Source organism: Aotus nancymaae, unplaced genomic scaffold (assembly GCF_030222135.1).
Source record: "Aotus nancymaae isolate 86718 unplaced genomic scaffold, 86718_ANA_hifiasm-v0.15.2.pri h1tg000057l, whole genome shotgun sequence".
Lineage (NCBI taxonomy): Eukaryota > Metazoa > Chordata > Mammalia > Primates > Aotidae > Aotus > Aotus nancymaae.
Window position 1 is genome coordinate 64094783 of NW_026988471.1, and position 15430 is coordinate 64110212.

The 15430-nt window shown below is 37.4% G+C and overlaps 1 protein-coding gene across 3 annotated transcripts in view; it reads left to right on the forward strand.

The window, feature by feature from the left end:
- ACTR2 (actin related protein 2) overlaps positions 1-11577 on the forward strand; it is a 35246-nt gene extending 23669 nt beyond the window's left edge. For all 3 annotated transcript variants that reach the window (XM_012477219.2, XM_012477220.2, XM_064364185.1), the window contains 4 exons: positions 591-740; positions 3415-3560; positions 7470-7602; positions 10686-11577. In XM_012477219.2, the coding sequence (XP_012332642.1) occupies positions 591-740; positions 3415-3560; positions 7470-7602; positions 10686-10856 (600 nt within the window). In that variant the 3' untranslated portion in view covers positions 10857-11577. The remainder of the gene's footprint in view (positions 1-590; positions 741-3414; positions 3561-7469; positions 7603-10685) is intronic.
- Positions 11578-15430: the final 3853 nt, after the last annotated feature.

Below are 15430 nucleotides of genomic sequence, written 5' to 3' on the forward strand. Positions count from 1 at the left end.
TAATGTTTTTTCTCTCAGCAGGTTTTTTTTTTTATAGTAATATTTTCTAGCATTTAAGAAACTAGAGATTTAAGAAGCTAGAATAATATTTTCTAGCATTTAATAACACCAGAGATCATACCTTTGAGTTCTCAATAATTCCCTTATTTGTTAAACAAATGCTATTGTCCTTCCAATATGTGCCAGACACAGTATTAGAAACTAAAGAAAAAATTCTGTAAGACCTGGGGGCATTTCATATTGCAGGCTACAGGAGTCCAGTACTAAAATAATATTTATTCATTAATAGACTTTTGATTGTTTACCGAAACTATCTAAACATTAGTACTCATGCAGTGCTTTTCAAAAACTGACTTTTCTAGTCATTTTACTGACTTTTTTATGAATTGTTAATTCTTTTACCCTCTCTGAAACTAAAATACAAGTTTTTTTATGGCAGGTAAAATCCTACTTCTGAAGTAGTAGGAGCTGAGGATCTACTGCCCATTGTGTTTGTTATTGATGTGACCTATTTAATGAGCACTAATAGCTTTTGCAGAGTAGAATTCATTCAGATTTCTTATGAACTTACTGCTATTTTTTTGTACCAGCTACTTCTGTTGCGAGGATATGCCTTCAACCACTCTGCTGATTTTGAAACGGTTCGCATGATTAAAGAAAAACTGTGTTACGTGGGATACAATATTGAGCAAGAGCAGAAACTGGCCTTAGAAACCACAGTATTAGTTGAATCTTATACAGTAAGTGTTTCCAGTGTATAATATATATGTGTTTTAAAGTGGACAGCCATGATTATTGGTGTCAGTTTAAGGAGGTTTTTTAAAATCAGTATTTTTGTCTTGGGTTGTTGTAATATGTATATGTGTGACTTTTAATGTCTTTTTCTACATTAAGATTCTATTATTTAACTATTTTAGGGCACCATATAATGCAAATTAAGGCAAGAATCATAAATTACTCTCTATGCTAGGATATAATTAGATGTAAGATGTTATTTTGAGATTCTAGTATTTGGCATAGCATTTCTCAACATATGTTTTACAGAACTTTATTTCCCTGAGATGTTAATAAGCATTTCACAAAAATTAAAAAGGATTACATTGTCAGATAAGTTTGGGGAACAGTTAATTTCACTTTACTAAACTTCTCAGAGCCTTTGGTATGCTAATATATACACAACTCTGTTAATATGGTATGCCTGTTTCTCAGACTTATACTCCAAGACTTTTCAGAATTTCATGGGTTTAGTGGTCTAAGAAACATACTTGGGAAGTGGTCATTCTAGAGTATTACTTTACTAATTCAGTAGGTGGCAGCCTTTCCTGACTTAATATTTTTTAATGAGGTGTTAAATGTTAACTTGAAATTATAACTAATGAGATTTAGGACCTAGTTATAGTGTGTAACACTAGAGGAGTTGCTCCTAGTCGAATTTTTAATGAATTATCATCTTAGGCCTATTAAATTCATCTGAGTATAAAGTACTTCCAGGTCTCATCTCTGATCTAGTTATTACTAAAATGAAACAGAGTAATAGACAATAAAAGCAAGTATTTTAAAACCATATGATGCATACTAGCTCTGCATATTCACAAATATGTGCAAAATGGTCATTTTTAAAGTAATTATAAAAGATTTGTTGTTGGCTGGACGTGGTGGCTCACGCCAGTAATCCCAGCACTTTGGGAGGCCGAGGAGAGGAGTTCAAGACCAGCCTGGCCAACATGGCGAAGCCCCGTCTCTACTAAAGATACAAAAAATTAGCCAAGCAAGGTGGTGGGCAACTGTAATCCCAGCTACTCTGGAGACTGAGGCAGGAGAATTGCTTGAACCTGGGAGGTGGAGGTTGCAGTTAGTTGAGATCATGCCATTGTACTCCAGCCTGGGTGACAGAGTGAGACTTGGTGTCAAAAAAAAAATTTATTGTTAAGATAGTAATCCAAATAGTAAACCCATTTTATTTTATGTTATGTTATGTTATGTTATGTTATGTTATGTTATGTTATGTTATGTTATTTTAATCTTTTTTGAAATGGAGTTTCACTCTTGTTGCCCAGGCTGGAGTGCAATGGCACGATCTCGGCTGACTGACTGCAACCTCTACCTCCCAGGTTCAAGTGACTCTCTTGTCTTAGCCTCCCAAGTAGCTGGGATTACAGAAACATGCCACCAAGCCCAGCTAATTTTTGTATTTTTAGTAGAGACGGGGTTTCATCATATTGGTCAGACTGGTTTTGAGCTCCTGACCTGCGATGATCCTCCAGTGTTGACCTCCCAAAGTGCTGGGATTATAGGCTTGAGCCACTGCTCCCAGCCTATTTATTTATTTTTGTTATACATTAAATTCTGGGATACATGTGCAGAACGTGCAGATTTGTTACTTAGGTATACATGTGCCATGGTGGTTTGCTGCACCCATCAACCTGTCATCTACATTAGGTATTTCTCCTGATGCTATCCCTCCCCTATCCCCCAACAGGCCCTACCCAGTGTGTTATGTTCCCCTCCCTGTGCCCGTATGTTCTCATTGTTCAACTCCCACTTATGAGTGAGAACATGCAATGTTTGGTTTTCTGTTACTGTGTTAGTTTGCTGAGAATGATGGTTTCCAGCTTCATCCATGTCCCTGTAAAGGATATGAACTCATTCTTTTTTATGGCTGCATAGTATTCCATGGTGTATATGTGCCACATTTTCTTTATCCAGTCTAACATTGATGGGCATTTAGGTTGGTTCCAAGTCTTTGCTGTTGTGAATAGTGCTGCAGTGAACATACATATGTATATGTCTTTATAGTAAAATGATTTATAATAATCCTTTGGGTATATACCCAGTAATGGGATTGGTAGGTCAAATGGTATTTCTAGTTCTAGATTCTTGAGGAATTGCCACACTGTCTTCCCCAATGGTTGAACTAAGTTACACTCCCACCAATAGTGTCAAAGTGTTCCTGTTTCTCCACATCCTCTCCAGCATCTGTTGTTTCCTGACTTCTTAATGATCGCCATTCTAACTGGAGTGAGATGGTATCTCATTGTGGTTTTCATTTGCATTTCTCTAATGACCAGCAATGATGAGCTTTTTTCATATGTTTGTTGGCCACATAAATTTCTTTTTTGAAAAGTGTCTCTTCATATCCTTCGCCAACTTTTTGATGGGGTTGCTTTTTCTAAATAAGGAATGATCTGTTTGCAAAGTGGCATACCATTTTTAAAAGCAAAACAGAATATGATGAGAACAGTTACCTAAATCTATTGAATTTACCTTTTTTCCCCAAAATATATTTTAGGAAAAATTGTTGCTGGTAATATTTTGGTTGCAGAACAGATGTATCTAAAAGTACTAGAGTTCTGGAGAATTACTGGGAAATTTTAATCTTCTGCTGATTAGTACCTGATTATTCTTGGTTTCTAGCTCCCAGATGGACGTATCATCAAAGTTGGGGGAGAGAGATTTGAAGCACCAGAAGCTTTATTTCAGCCTCACTTAATCAATGTTGAAGGAGTTGGTGTTGCTGAATTGCTTTTTAACACAATTCAGGCAGCTGACATTGATACCAGGTACATTATAAACGATTTCAAGTTATTTATCAGAAAATAAAGAAAAAAAATTTTGAGTTATTTATCAGAAATAGATGGAATTAAATAGAATGATTAAGTTGTTTATTATCTCAATCATGTTTTTGGATAAGGCAAAATAATTTTTTGATAGGGCAAAACTGGATGTTGAACAACATATATTACATCATTATATCTCAGAAGCCACTTTAAACTTACTTGAAATAATTTCAGACTTACAGAAAAGTTGCAAGAATAATACAGAAAATTTATCTGTATGCTTTATCTAGTTTTACCATTTTACTAATTCTAATGTTCTGCATGTTTGCTTTTTCATTCTGTTTTTTTCTGAACCATTTGAGAGTAGATTAAATGCATCAATTCTTTACCAATTGGTGTTTCCTAAGGATAAAGATATTGTCTTACATAGTCATGCTGATTTCAGATCCTTTGGAGATATACCCAGTAGTGGAATTGCTGGATCATATGGTAGTTCTATTTTTAATTTTTTGAGGAACCTCCATACTGTTTTCCATAATAGCTGTACTAATTCACACTCCCACCAGCAGTGTATAAGAGTTTCCTTTTCTCCACATCCTCGCCAGTATTTGTTAACCTTTCCTCTTTTTGTTAATAGCCATTCTAACAGGTGTGATTTAATTTGCATTTATTTCCATGATGATTAGGAATGCTTAGCATTTTTTCCATTTGTATATCTTCTTTTGAGAAATGTCTGTTCAGATCCTTTGCCCATTTATTAATTGGGATATTTGTTTTCTTGCTATTGAGTCATTTGAGATTTGAGTTTCTTATATATTTTGGATATTAACCCCTTATCAGATGTCTGGTTTATAAATACAATCTCCCATTCTATAGGTTGTATCTTCACTTTGTTGATAATTCCTTTGCTGTTCAGAAACTTCTTTTTTTGTTGTTGTTTTTTGTTTTTTGAGATGGACTATCGCTCTGTCACCCAGGCTGGAGTGCAGTGGTGCAATGACTCACTGCAACCTCTGCCTCTCGGTTTCAAGCAATTCTCGTGCCTCAGCCTCCCAAGTAGCTGGGATTACAGGCATGCACCACCATGCCCAGCTATTTTTTTTTGCATTTTTAGTAGAGATGGGTTTTGCCATATTGGCCTGCTTGGTCTTGAACTCCTGGCCTCAAGTGACCCACCTCCCTCAGCTTCCCAAAGTGCTGGAATTACAGGCATGAGCCACCATACCTGGCCACAAAAACTTCTCAGTTTGATGTAAATGGATGTATTTTTGTTAGATATTACCAAATTTCCCTCTCTGGCAATTGCATCATTTCTCCTTTCCGCCAATCTGATGAGTGAGAAATTATTTGTGTGTAATTTTGCTTTTTATTTCTCTCATTAGGAGTGAAGTCAGGCCAGGTGTGGTGGCTCGTGGCTATAATCACAGCACTTTGGGAGGCCGAGGCAGGAGGTTTGCTTAAGCCCAGGAGTTTAAGACCAGCCTGGGCAACATATGGAGACTCTGTCTTTACATAAAATTTTTTCAAAAACATTAGCCAGGTGTGGTGGTGGTGTACTCCTGTAGTCCTAGCTACTCAGAAGGCTGAAGTGGGAGGATCGCTTGAGCCTGAGAGGTCGAGGCTGCAGTGAGCCATGATTGTGCCACTGCACCCCAGCCTGGGTGACAGAATGAGACCCTGTCTCTCCCCACCGCCACAAAAAAAAGTTACTAAAAAGAAATAGTGGGGTTGAACATATTTTTAGATGTTTAAGGAACATTTTTAATACCTTTTTTTGGCAGATTGTTCATGGCTTATTGTCTGTACATTTTGGGGTTTTTTTTCTTAGTTTTGAAAAGTTTTCTTTTAGCTTTCTGATATCTTTTACAGATATTTTCAGTTTGCCATTTTGTCTCTTGCTGTCAGTGTTTTGGCCATGCAAAAGTTTGTTTTTATTTAGTCATATAAAAAGATTTATAGTCTTTTATTGCATCTAGAGCTTGAGTCATAGTTAGAAAGCCCTCCTCTACACTCAGGTTATAGATGAATTGACCTAGAAGCATTTTGTACAGCAAGCATTTATTTGTTTGTGTAACCCTGAGTTAAATAGCCAACTAATTAATTTTGATGGGATGGCTTCAGAGCCAGGATAATAGAAATTAATAAAAATAGCAGTTGACTCATAACAAGCTGTAAACCTGATGGAAGATGATCAAAAATCGAATCTAGCCTTCATAATTATGGTAAATTCTCATGATAGGGATTAGGTAGATGATTTTGTCCTTTGATTTGATGATCATTCAGAGCAAAATTGTATTTAAAAGTACATGCCTATTGATGATTATAAAGCATCGACGTTCCTAAAGTGCAGGAGTCAGATTCAGTGCCTTCTCTGCAGAGTTTGCATTGCAAAGTGGCACAACTCAAATTTTGTCTTGTGTGTTCTGCATGTTGAAAATGTACATGTAGGCTGGGCGCGGTGGCTCACGCCTGTAATCCCAGCACTTTGGGAGGCCGAGGCGGGTGGATCACGAGGTCAAGAGAGCGAGACCATCCTAGTCAACATGGTGAAACCCCATCTCTACTAAAAAAGAATACAAAAAATTAGGCCGGGCGGGGTGGCTCAAGCCTGTAATCCCAGCACTTTGGGAGGCCGAGGCGGGTGGATCACGAGGTCAAGAGATCGAGACCATCCTGGTCAACATGGTGAAACCCCGTCTCTACTAATACAAAAAATTAGCTGGGCACGGTGGCGCGTGCCTGTAATCCCAGCTACTCAGGAGGCTGAGGCAGGAGAATTGCCTGAACCCAGGAGGCGGAGATTGCGGTGAGCCGAGATCGCGCCATTGCGCTCCAGCCTGGGTAACAAGAGCGAAACTCCGTCTCAAAAAAAAAAAAAAAAAAAAAAAATAGCTGGGCATGGTGGCGCGTGCCTGTAATCCCAGCTACTCAGGAGGCTGAGGCAGGAGAATTGCCTGAACCCAGGAGGTGGAGGTTGCGGTGAGCCGAGATCGTGCCATTGCACTCCAGCCTGGGTAACAAGAGCGAAACTCCATCTCAAAAAAAAAAAAAGAAAAGAAAATGTACATGTACATGTAAATGTTTATGTGTACATATCACAAGTAGCTGTACTTCACCTGCTTAGTTTATGCAGCATTCACCTGGCTTGCTTTGGCAATTAAATACAAAAACAATGCTTTGTTAGAGTTGTAGGAGCTTTAGCCGTCGAGAACCTGGAAGCAAGTAAAAACCTGGAAGCCAAGTTGAATAAGGCCAAAATGGATGTGAATCAGCTCCCAAACTTTACTGTGAGAATTATTCCTCAGATCCTCACTCAAATTCTGTTAGTTTTACTACATATGCAGTCTTTTTAGATTGGTTTATCTAATATCCTAGACAACAGCATGTTTAAGGAAAAAAGAGGGGACTGCTATAAGAAGCAAATACATCAATCTAGCCAAAAATAACAGCAGACAGCCTCTAAGAAAAGGCACAAAAAAGAGAAAACTACAAAAGGCAAATGGAAAAATTAAAAAGCAGGAATTCTGAATTAAAGTAGAATATGGCTAATTATAGTAAACAACCCACATCTCAATGGCTTTAGGGAAGCACTGTGATAACATAGTCTAAATACTAGAGGCTTGTTGTGTAAATCTTGGTCATTATTAGAAGTCTCAGTTACATTCACAAGAAAGTGTATTATATACTTTTAAAGAATTTTATTTTCATCAAAATTATAAAAAGATTTTATATGTGAAGAGGGGTTGTTACTTCACAGTAGTAATAACAGCAAATATTCAACCCTATGATTTACATGTGGAGTTTTATTTAATTCTACCAGCCACCCCCTGAGGCTGACGTAAGTAACAGTAACTCTGAGATACTATTTTCCTAATCTAAAACTCCAAATGAATAACCATTTTGCTTTTCTAGATCTGAATTCTACAAACACATTGTGCTTTCTGGAGGGTCTACTATGTACCCTGGCCTGCCATCACGGTTGGAACGAGAACTTAAACAGCTTTACTTAGAACGAGTTTTAAAGGGAGATGTGGAAAAACTTTCTGTAAGTATTAGTAAATCAACTATTAACATTCTTTTAAAAGCCTATACAGTAGTTTGTGAATCTTGACAACCACCAGAGGGAGCAAGATGTCTTCCTAAACAAATTCTTACTGCAGTCAAGTGCAGCCTGGAAATGATAGGAAGAAGGAAATGGTTCAAGATAAGCTCTGGTCACCTCTATAGTCGATGGATAGAGGCAGCGAGGTCAGGGCCAAAAGTTCTGGTTCATCTGTAACAACCAGCACGGACTCTGAGGCATCTCTATGTGCATGAGAAGAACCTGCTGCACCATGGGGAAATAAATGCCCCACGTGGGTTTTGTTTTGTTTTGAAAACTTATTTTTTGGACATGCAGTTAATTAGCCTTCAGCACTTCTGTTGGGCTATCTCATATTTCTGATTTTAGGTTATTTTCTGGCTATTTGTTGGATTATGTCTTCTCTCAGTCAGGTTGTAAAACATCATGTCTCAAATTTTTTTTACATTCCAGTAATTGTCATAGCTCTTGAAACAGACTTAAATTGGTAGTTGTTGGTATGTATAGTAGAAAGAAATGTTTAAACTATAATAGTTGATGTTTCTTTGGCATGGGTTTTGTGTTTTTCTCACCAAACTCTGGACCGTGTGAAGTATACAGTATGTGCTATATACTCAACTAAGAGTTATCTGTATACTCAACCAAGAGTTAATTTCTTAGCTTTATCTCACTTTGATCAACTGTTTTAGATAATGAGATTACGTATTACAGAGTACTGTATGTTACATCTTTCATATATGACTCAAATTGTTGAAATTAAATTGAGTATGGGCTCACATACATTAAATAGATTAACAGAATGGAAAGGAGCCGTGCTGTCTAAGTACTTCACTTGTTTTTCTGATTTTGTGGAGTTTTACATATAATTTAAAATCAATCTCAGGTGATCATTTATTCAGCAAACATTTCTTCAACTCCTGAGTGCCAAACAGAGGTCTAGGTGCTGGGGACAAACAAAACAATGAAAACAGAATCCCTGCTTTTAGTCTAAATACTTTATTAGTTGTAGTAAGTGGTATGAAGAAAAGTAAGGTGAAGAACTAGAAGATGTTAGTGGTTGGGGAGGATGTGTGCTCCTTCATAAACTGATCAGGAAAGGCCTCTTGGGTGAAGTGACTTTTGATCAGAGACCTAAGTTGAGTGTGAACGGAGTGAGCCGTGCAACTGTCTGCAGGAAGAATCTTCCAGGCAGGAACAGTGCAAAAGCCCCAAGTTGGGAGAGTGCCAGCGTGGCTGGAGCAGAGTGAGCAAGGGAGAGGGGCAGGTGGGAGATGAGGTCAGAAGGGTAGCAGAAGGGCAGGTCTTGTTCAGCCATGGTAAAGGATTTGGCTTAACTCCTGGTGAAGTGGAAACTCTTGGGTGGGGGGCAGTTTAAGCAGATAAATGATAGGATCTGGTGTATATTTTTAAAGGATCATTAAGTCTGGTGTGGTGAATAGACTCTTGGAGGAAGAGGGAACAAAGGTGGGCATTGAGAGACCAGTTAGGAGGCGATGGGAGGAGGGAAGGGATGGTAGAGTTTTAGAATAGAGGTTGTTTTGGAGAATGGAAAAGAGAATAGAGAACTATAATAGGATTGCCAAGCAGCAGGAAGGGCTCAGTTGAGGTTAGTGATACATTAAAGCAAGATGTTTTGTTTCTATCCTATCTTTTTCAGCTGCTTGAGAGCAGGTGGAATTTGTCTGTAGGAATCTATAGATGAGTTCAGCAAGGAGGGAGTGGTAGATGGAATAATCTGATAGAATGAATGTCACATGGGGCTGTGGAGTTTTAGGGATGAGCCAGATAGAAGCAGCAATGAAGAGCAAGAACTCATATTCCCAAACCTCCAGGGTTAAGGTAGTGTGTGAGAGACAAACAGTAACCAGTTGAGATATTTACAGAAGCAGCAGTGTCTTCAGGGGCTAGCTAAGTTTCCCTTAGAGCAGAGGTAGGCATCTATAATCTTTATGCCAAAACTGCTTGTTTTTGTAAAGTTTTATTGGAACACAGCCAAGCCCATTTGTTTACATAATGTTACCTGTTGTCACATATTGTCTGTGGGCACCTTCTAGCTACATGGGGGGTTGGGTAGTTGTTAGGCTTGCAAAGCCTCAAGTATTTACTATGTGGCCCTTTACAAAAAAAGTTTGCTGACCCCTACCTAAGAGCAAGAATGTAACTAGAACAATGAAACAGTACGTTAGTCTCAGAATTGGTACATAAACTGATGTTGTTCTTTACCTTGGATTATCACCACCCTACAGTTCATTTATGTGACATAATACACAAATGATTTAGAATGACATAGTTACATTGAGTCTTTTTTGCAGGACTGTGGCACTGTAAATGAAAACTTGCTATGTCATTTTAAGGTTTCTCTTTCAGGTGTAGATAAGGGCGTGTCCTTCCTAGACATTTAGTAGCAGCTACAGAGTATAAAACATTTCCCAATTGTCTTTGATTTTCTTTGCTGTGTTCATTTTTTCATAACATCCCCATGATTTGTTTTGACCATATTTGGCCTTGTTTATTTTAGTAACATTTCATTTAATTTTGAGACAATAAAAGTAAGCTTTGCTTAAAAGAAAAGAGCTTCAGTTTGACTGTATTGCACTGGACTAGAATCATAATAGTCTTAGACCTCAAAGAAGTCATGCAAGTCCTCTTATCCAGAACTTCCTCAAGTGGTTATCTGCCAGTGGATGGAAAATTTGCTATAATAATGTCTCTGATGTTTGGTCTCTCAGTAGAGTGTTCAGTCGTGTAATTTATTGATCAAATTAGGACACTCAAGAATGAAAAGGGATGGTGTTAATAACGATGGGATACTGCATGTAAATCAGGACTGTTCCAAGCATACTGGGATAGATGTGTGGTCTCCTAAACATGAGCTTTGGGCAAATTACTAAATGTTTTTGTACCTCAGGTACCAAATCTTACTGTTCTGCTTATATGACAAGACTGCTGTAAGGTTGAGCAAGAGCCATATATTTAAAAAGTCATTTTCATAAAGCAGAAAGCACTGTGCATATGTGCCATTTTAATATCCTTTCTTTCTCCTTTAGAAATTTAAGATCCGCATTGAAGACCCACCCCGCAGAAAGCACATGGTATTCCTGGGTGGTGCAGTTCTAGCAGATATCATGAAAGACAAAGACAACTTTTGGATGACCCGACAAGAGTACCAAGAAAAGGGTGTTCGTGTGCTAGAAAAACTTGGTGTGACTGTTCGATAAACAGAGCGTGTTCCCATCACACCCGTAATGCTTTCTTTTTTCCTTTATTGCCAATCTTTGAACTCATTCAACTCCAGGACATGGAAGAGGCCTCTCTGTGCCATTTGACTGGAAAGGTCAAGTTTTATTCTGGTGTCTTGGGGAAGCTTTGTTAAATTTTTGTTAATGTGGGTAAATCTGAGTTTAATTCAACTGCTTCCCTGCATAGATGAGAGGGCTAAGAATCTTGTCTGCTGCCTTGTTTCTTCTAAGTAGGCATTTAGATCATTCCTGTGGGCTTCCTATTTTCACTTTACTGCTCTAATGCTGCTAGTTGTAGTCTTTAGCACACTAGGTGCTATGCCTTTATTAGCATAAGAAAAAGTCTTTAACAGGAGCTTTTACATATTACTGGGATGGGGGTGGTTCGGGATGGGTGGGCCGCTGCTGAGCCCTTTGGGCATTTCCCCTGTAGTGTGGCGCTTTCAACTGTACTGCTGCAGCTTTAAGTACCTTAAAGCTTCTCCTGTGAACATCTTAGGGAAACGTTAGGTTCAGAACTAAAGTGTTTTGGGTGGGTTTTGTGGAGGGGGGTAACAGTGGGTGGTCTTTTGATTTTTATTTTTGAGGTTTTCTCACTGGAGTACATAAGAGGAACTTTATTTACAGTACTTTGATTTGGCAGGTTTTCTTCTACTTGTGCTCTGTCTGGAACCGTTTCCATATGATATAAAAAGCAACTGTAGTATTCCATTACCATGTGGCTTAAGGATTTATTTGTTTTTTAAAATCAACCATGTTAGATGGGCCTAGACTCCCTACAATCTATCAATGTAAAAGTAACATTTAAAAGTCCTTTTGGAATTCAAATTACAGATTTAAAAGTGCTTAAGATCTGGTGTTTTGTTAATGCTTCTGTTTATTCCAGAAGTATTAAGATAACCCAGTGCCAAGTACCATTCTAGCAAATTATTCTTTTATATAATTGACCAGTGCTTAATAAAACAAGCAGGTACTTAACAAATAATTTCTGGCAGTAGGTTATAATTGGTGGTTTAAAAATAACATTGGAATATGGGACTTGTTGCCAGTTGGGTAATTTTCATTAGTTTTTTTGTTTGTTTGTTTTGATTTGAAACCTGGAAGTAGAGTAAAATTTGACTGTTTAAAATGTTGGCCAAAAAAAATCAAGATTTAAATTTTTTATTTGTACTGGAAAACTAATTGGAACTCTTAATTTTCACCTATCTTTGAAGCTTGAAAGAAGAGTCTTTGGTATTTTGTAAATGTTAGCAGACTTTCCTGCCTGTGTCAGAAAATCCTATTTATGAATGCTGTTGGTATTCCTTGGTATCTGAAAAAATATCAGCTAGTACCCATACATGAGACATTTCTAAATTTGAAAAATAAAAGAAATTATTGACTTGAGGGTATCTGTTTTGTAAGAATACATAATTAGTTTATATTAAATAAGCAGTGAAAAGTTAGTTTTAATTATGTAGCTTCTGTTAATATTAAGTGTTTTTTGTCTGTTTTACCTCAATTTGAACAGATAAGTTTGCCTGCATGCTGGACATGCTTCAGAACGCATGAATAGCCTGTACTAGATCTTGGGAAAGTGGATCTTAGAGTCACTTTGCAATTCTAAAGTGTTCCCAAATCTTCTTCTTTTATAAATACCCCCAGCCTTTTGAGAACTGGGCTTGTTAAAGGATGCATATGTAAGGCCAGTACCTACTGGCCGTTGGGTTCAGGGAAATGGGATTGACTTGGCCTTTGGTCCTTTGGTCATCATTTTAAAATATGTGAATAGAAAACAACAAAGAATGGAATGGACTTTTAAAACAATGAAAGAGCATTTATTATTTGTCCCTTGAATGTAAAATTTGGTTTGATCTCATAATTCTGCTGGTAAACATGATAGTTAAAATGGTGTATTATGTGTATATATTATAATTTAGAAACTCCATTTTGTAATTTTACTATTCCAAGGTGAAATAATGCATTTAAATTTGAGATTTGGGTGGAGTATTATGTTTAACTGGAGTTGTTGTCATGTATGAATCCCTCAGGAAAAAAAAAATTGTTTTTAAAAGCGATCTGGTTCTTTAGCTCTTGAAACTGTTGGTACTTAAATTTCCAATAATTAAACATTTTAAATGTTTTAATTAGAATTGCCAATACTTTGACCTTTGAGAAGAGTTTCTTAGAAATACATTTACTGATGTCCCCAAGACATTTAACTTTTTTCTTACATTTAAACGTTTTTCTTTAAAACATGGTATTAGTTGTTAATTTTTACACAGTTCTGAGCACTGTTAATATCTGGAAAGTATCTTGAGATATCAGTGGAAAGCCAAGCAGTCTAAATTTAAGATGAAATACTTCTTTTTGATTCAGAAAATAAAATTAGATTTTTTCAAAGTCAATTTGAATTTTGTCATTTTCTTTCTAATAGTTTTTTGTCTCATTTCATTGTCTTTTATTCGTATTTTTATTTTTGTTAATGCAAGATGAATTGACAGCTTTATGCTAGCTGTTAGGTCAAGTTCACATCAATGTTCTGTTATTGATAAACAACTCATTATTTCTAGTATGATTTTATAAATATGTAAGAAAATAGAAGAGCAATTTATAGCTACATCAGAGGCTGTTTTCTTCCAACAGATTCTTTTGTTTCCCAAGAGATTTAAGGTGGCTTTCGCAGAATTTCACATGTCCCCTTTCAAGGTCATATTAGCTCATCTGCAGATTTTTAGGCATATTATTTTTAACAAAATAAAAGAAGGATGAAAATATATTTAACTGACCATTTCTTGCTTTTATACTAGTCTTGAAGATGAGGGCTGGAGAGTAGAGAGAGTATTTTTGGCTTTCTTTCTTCATGGACTTGTATGTGCAAACCTTATTGCCTGTCTCAGCACAAGAGTCCCTCCAAACATCCTGAGGGTTCTCTGGTGTTTCATTGAGTTTCTTCTGAGTTGCAGAAAAAGAATGTGGTGACAGCTATCTCTATATGTAATGGAGGAAGAAAATACCAGGCAGTGCATAGTGTCCTTGATGGAATGAATGTCTCTCCGTGCCCTTCATTTTTTTCCTCCACCCACAAACCTTGACCACTATACAATTGAGTGAGTTTATTAACTACTAATTTTAGAACCATCAAAGAGGGTATCCAACTAAAGTGAACCAGAAACTTGAGAATTGATCAAAGCTCAATTTTTTTTTTTTGAGAACAGAGTTTTGCTTTTGTTGCTCAGGCTGGAGCGCAATGGCGCGATCTAGGCTCACCGCCACCTCCACCTCCCAGGTTCAAGCGATTCTCCTGCCTCAGCCTCCCGAGTAGCTGGGATTACAGGCATGCGCCACCACACCCAGCTAATTTTGTGTTTTTGGTAGAGATAGGGTTTCTCCATGTTGGTCAGGCTGGTCTCGAACTCCCGACCTCATGTGGTCCACCCACCTCAGCCTCCCAAAGTGCTAAGCTCAATATTTAACATGCTGTCTAACCTTGGACTAATTGGCCAACTACACACAATACTGGGATACTTTTTTAATCCCTGATCTCTTTGAAGATTGAAAAATGCTACATCAGAGATAAGTGGAGGAGGTGAGGGGAAGTACCTGGGAAAGCATGTTTGCATGTGTGAATAACTAAAAGTCTAAAATTAGTGACTTTATTATATTGGAAGTAACTTTAGTCATAGAATAGAAATAAACGATTTAGGGTAGTTGAAAATAAGGCAGCTATTACATAAATTTCAAGTGATTTTCATATTAACATAACATTTTTAAAACATTCTAAAGCATCTTGCTCTGTATTGTTTAACATCTGCAATTAGGAAGAAAAGCTATTTAACCATAGTTACTTTTGTTTAAATTATCTAGACTGTGGCAGTGACAAAAAGTCTTGTTGCCTATTATAAGTATCTCAGTTTGCGTTATCTGCAGATGTAAAATATATGAGTAGGGGGAATTCAAATGATTTCTCTCTTCCTTTTGGCAGAATGGAGTTCCTGTCTCTTTCATATCTACCCCCTCAACTCCTCCCACCCACCAGAGGGAAAAGGAAAGACTGGAAAAGACTTTGCATATAATTTTCCGTGAAATACAGGAATAGAAGAATTAGAGAATGTTGAGTAGATTTTCATGGACCAGTTGAAAGGTTTGGGTTTGGCAAGTGCAGAAAGCAGTGGCAAAGGTGTTGCAGAATAGTTCTCATGCCCAGGGTAGCCTTTAAGAACTGTGCCCTTTGCCATTCACAAGAAGTGGAGCTTTTGCCCAATTAATGCTTTTAAAAATCGGTAAGGAAAACTCCAGGGAGTGAAATACTTGCTCTTCCTTAAACATGGGTTTGAAAAAGAGGGCCTCAACTTGCAAGGATAAGGATTCTTGAAGTTATACTTTTTGTGCATAAAAGTATAATTAAGGCCGGGCATGGTGGCTCACACCTGTTATCTCAGCACTTTAGGAGGCCTAGGCGGGCGGATCACCTGAGATCAGGAGTTTCAAGACCAGCCTGACCAACATGAAGAAACCTAGTCTCTACTAAAAATACAAAATTAGCTGGGCATGGAGGCGTATGCCTGTAATCC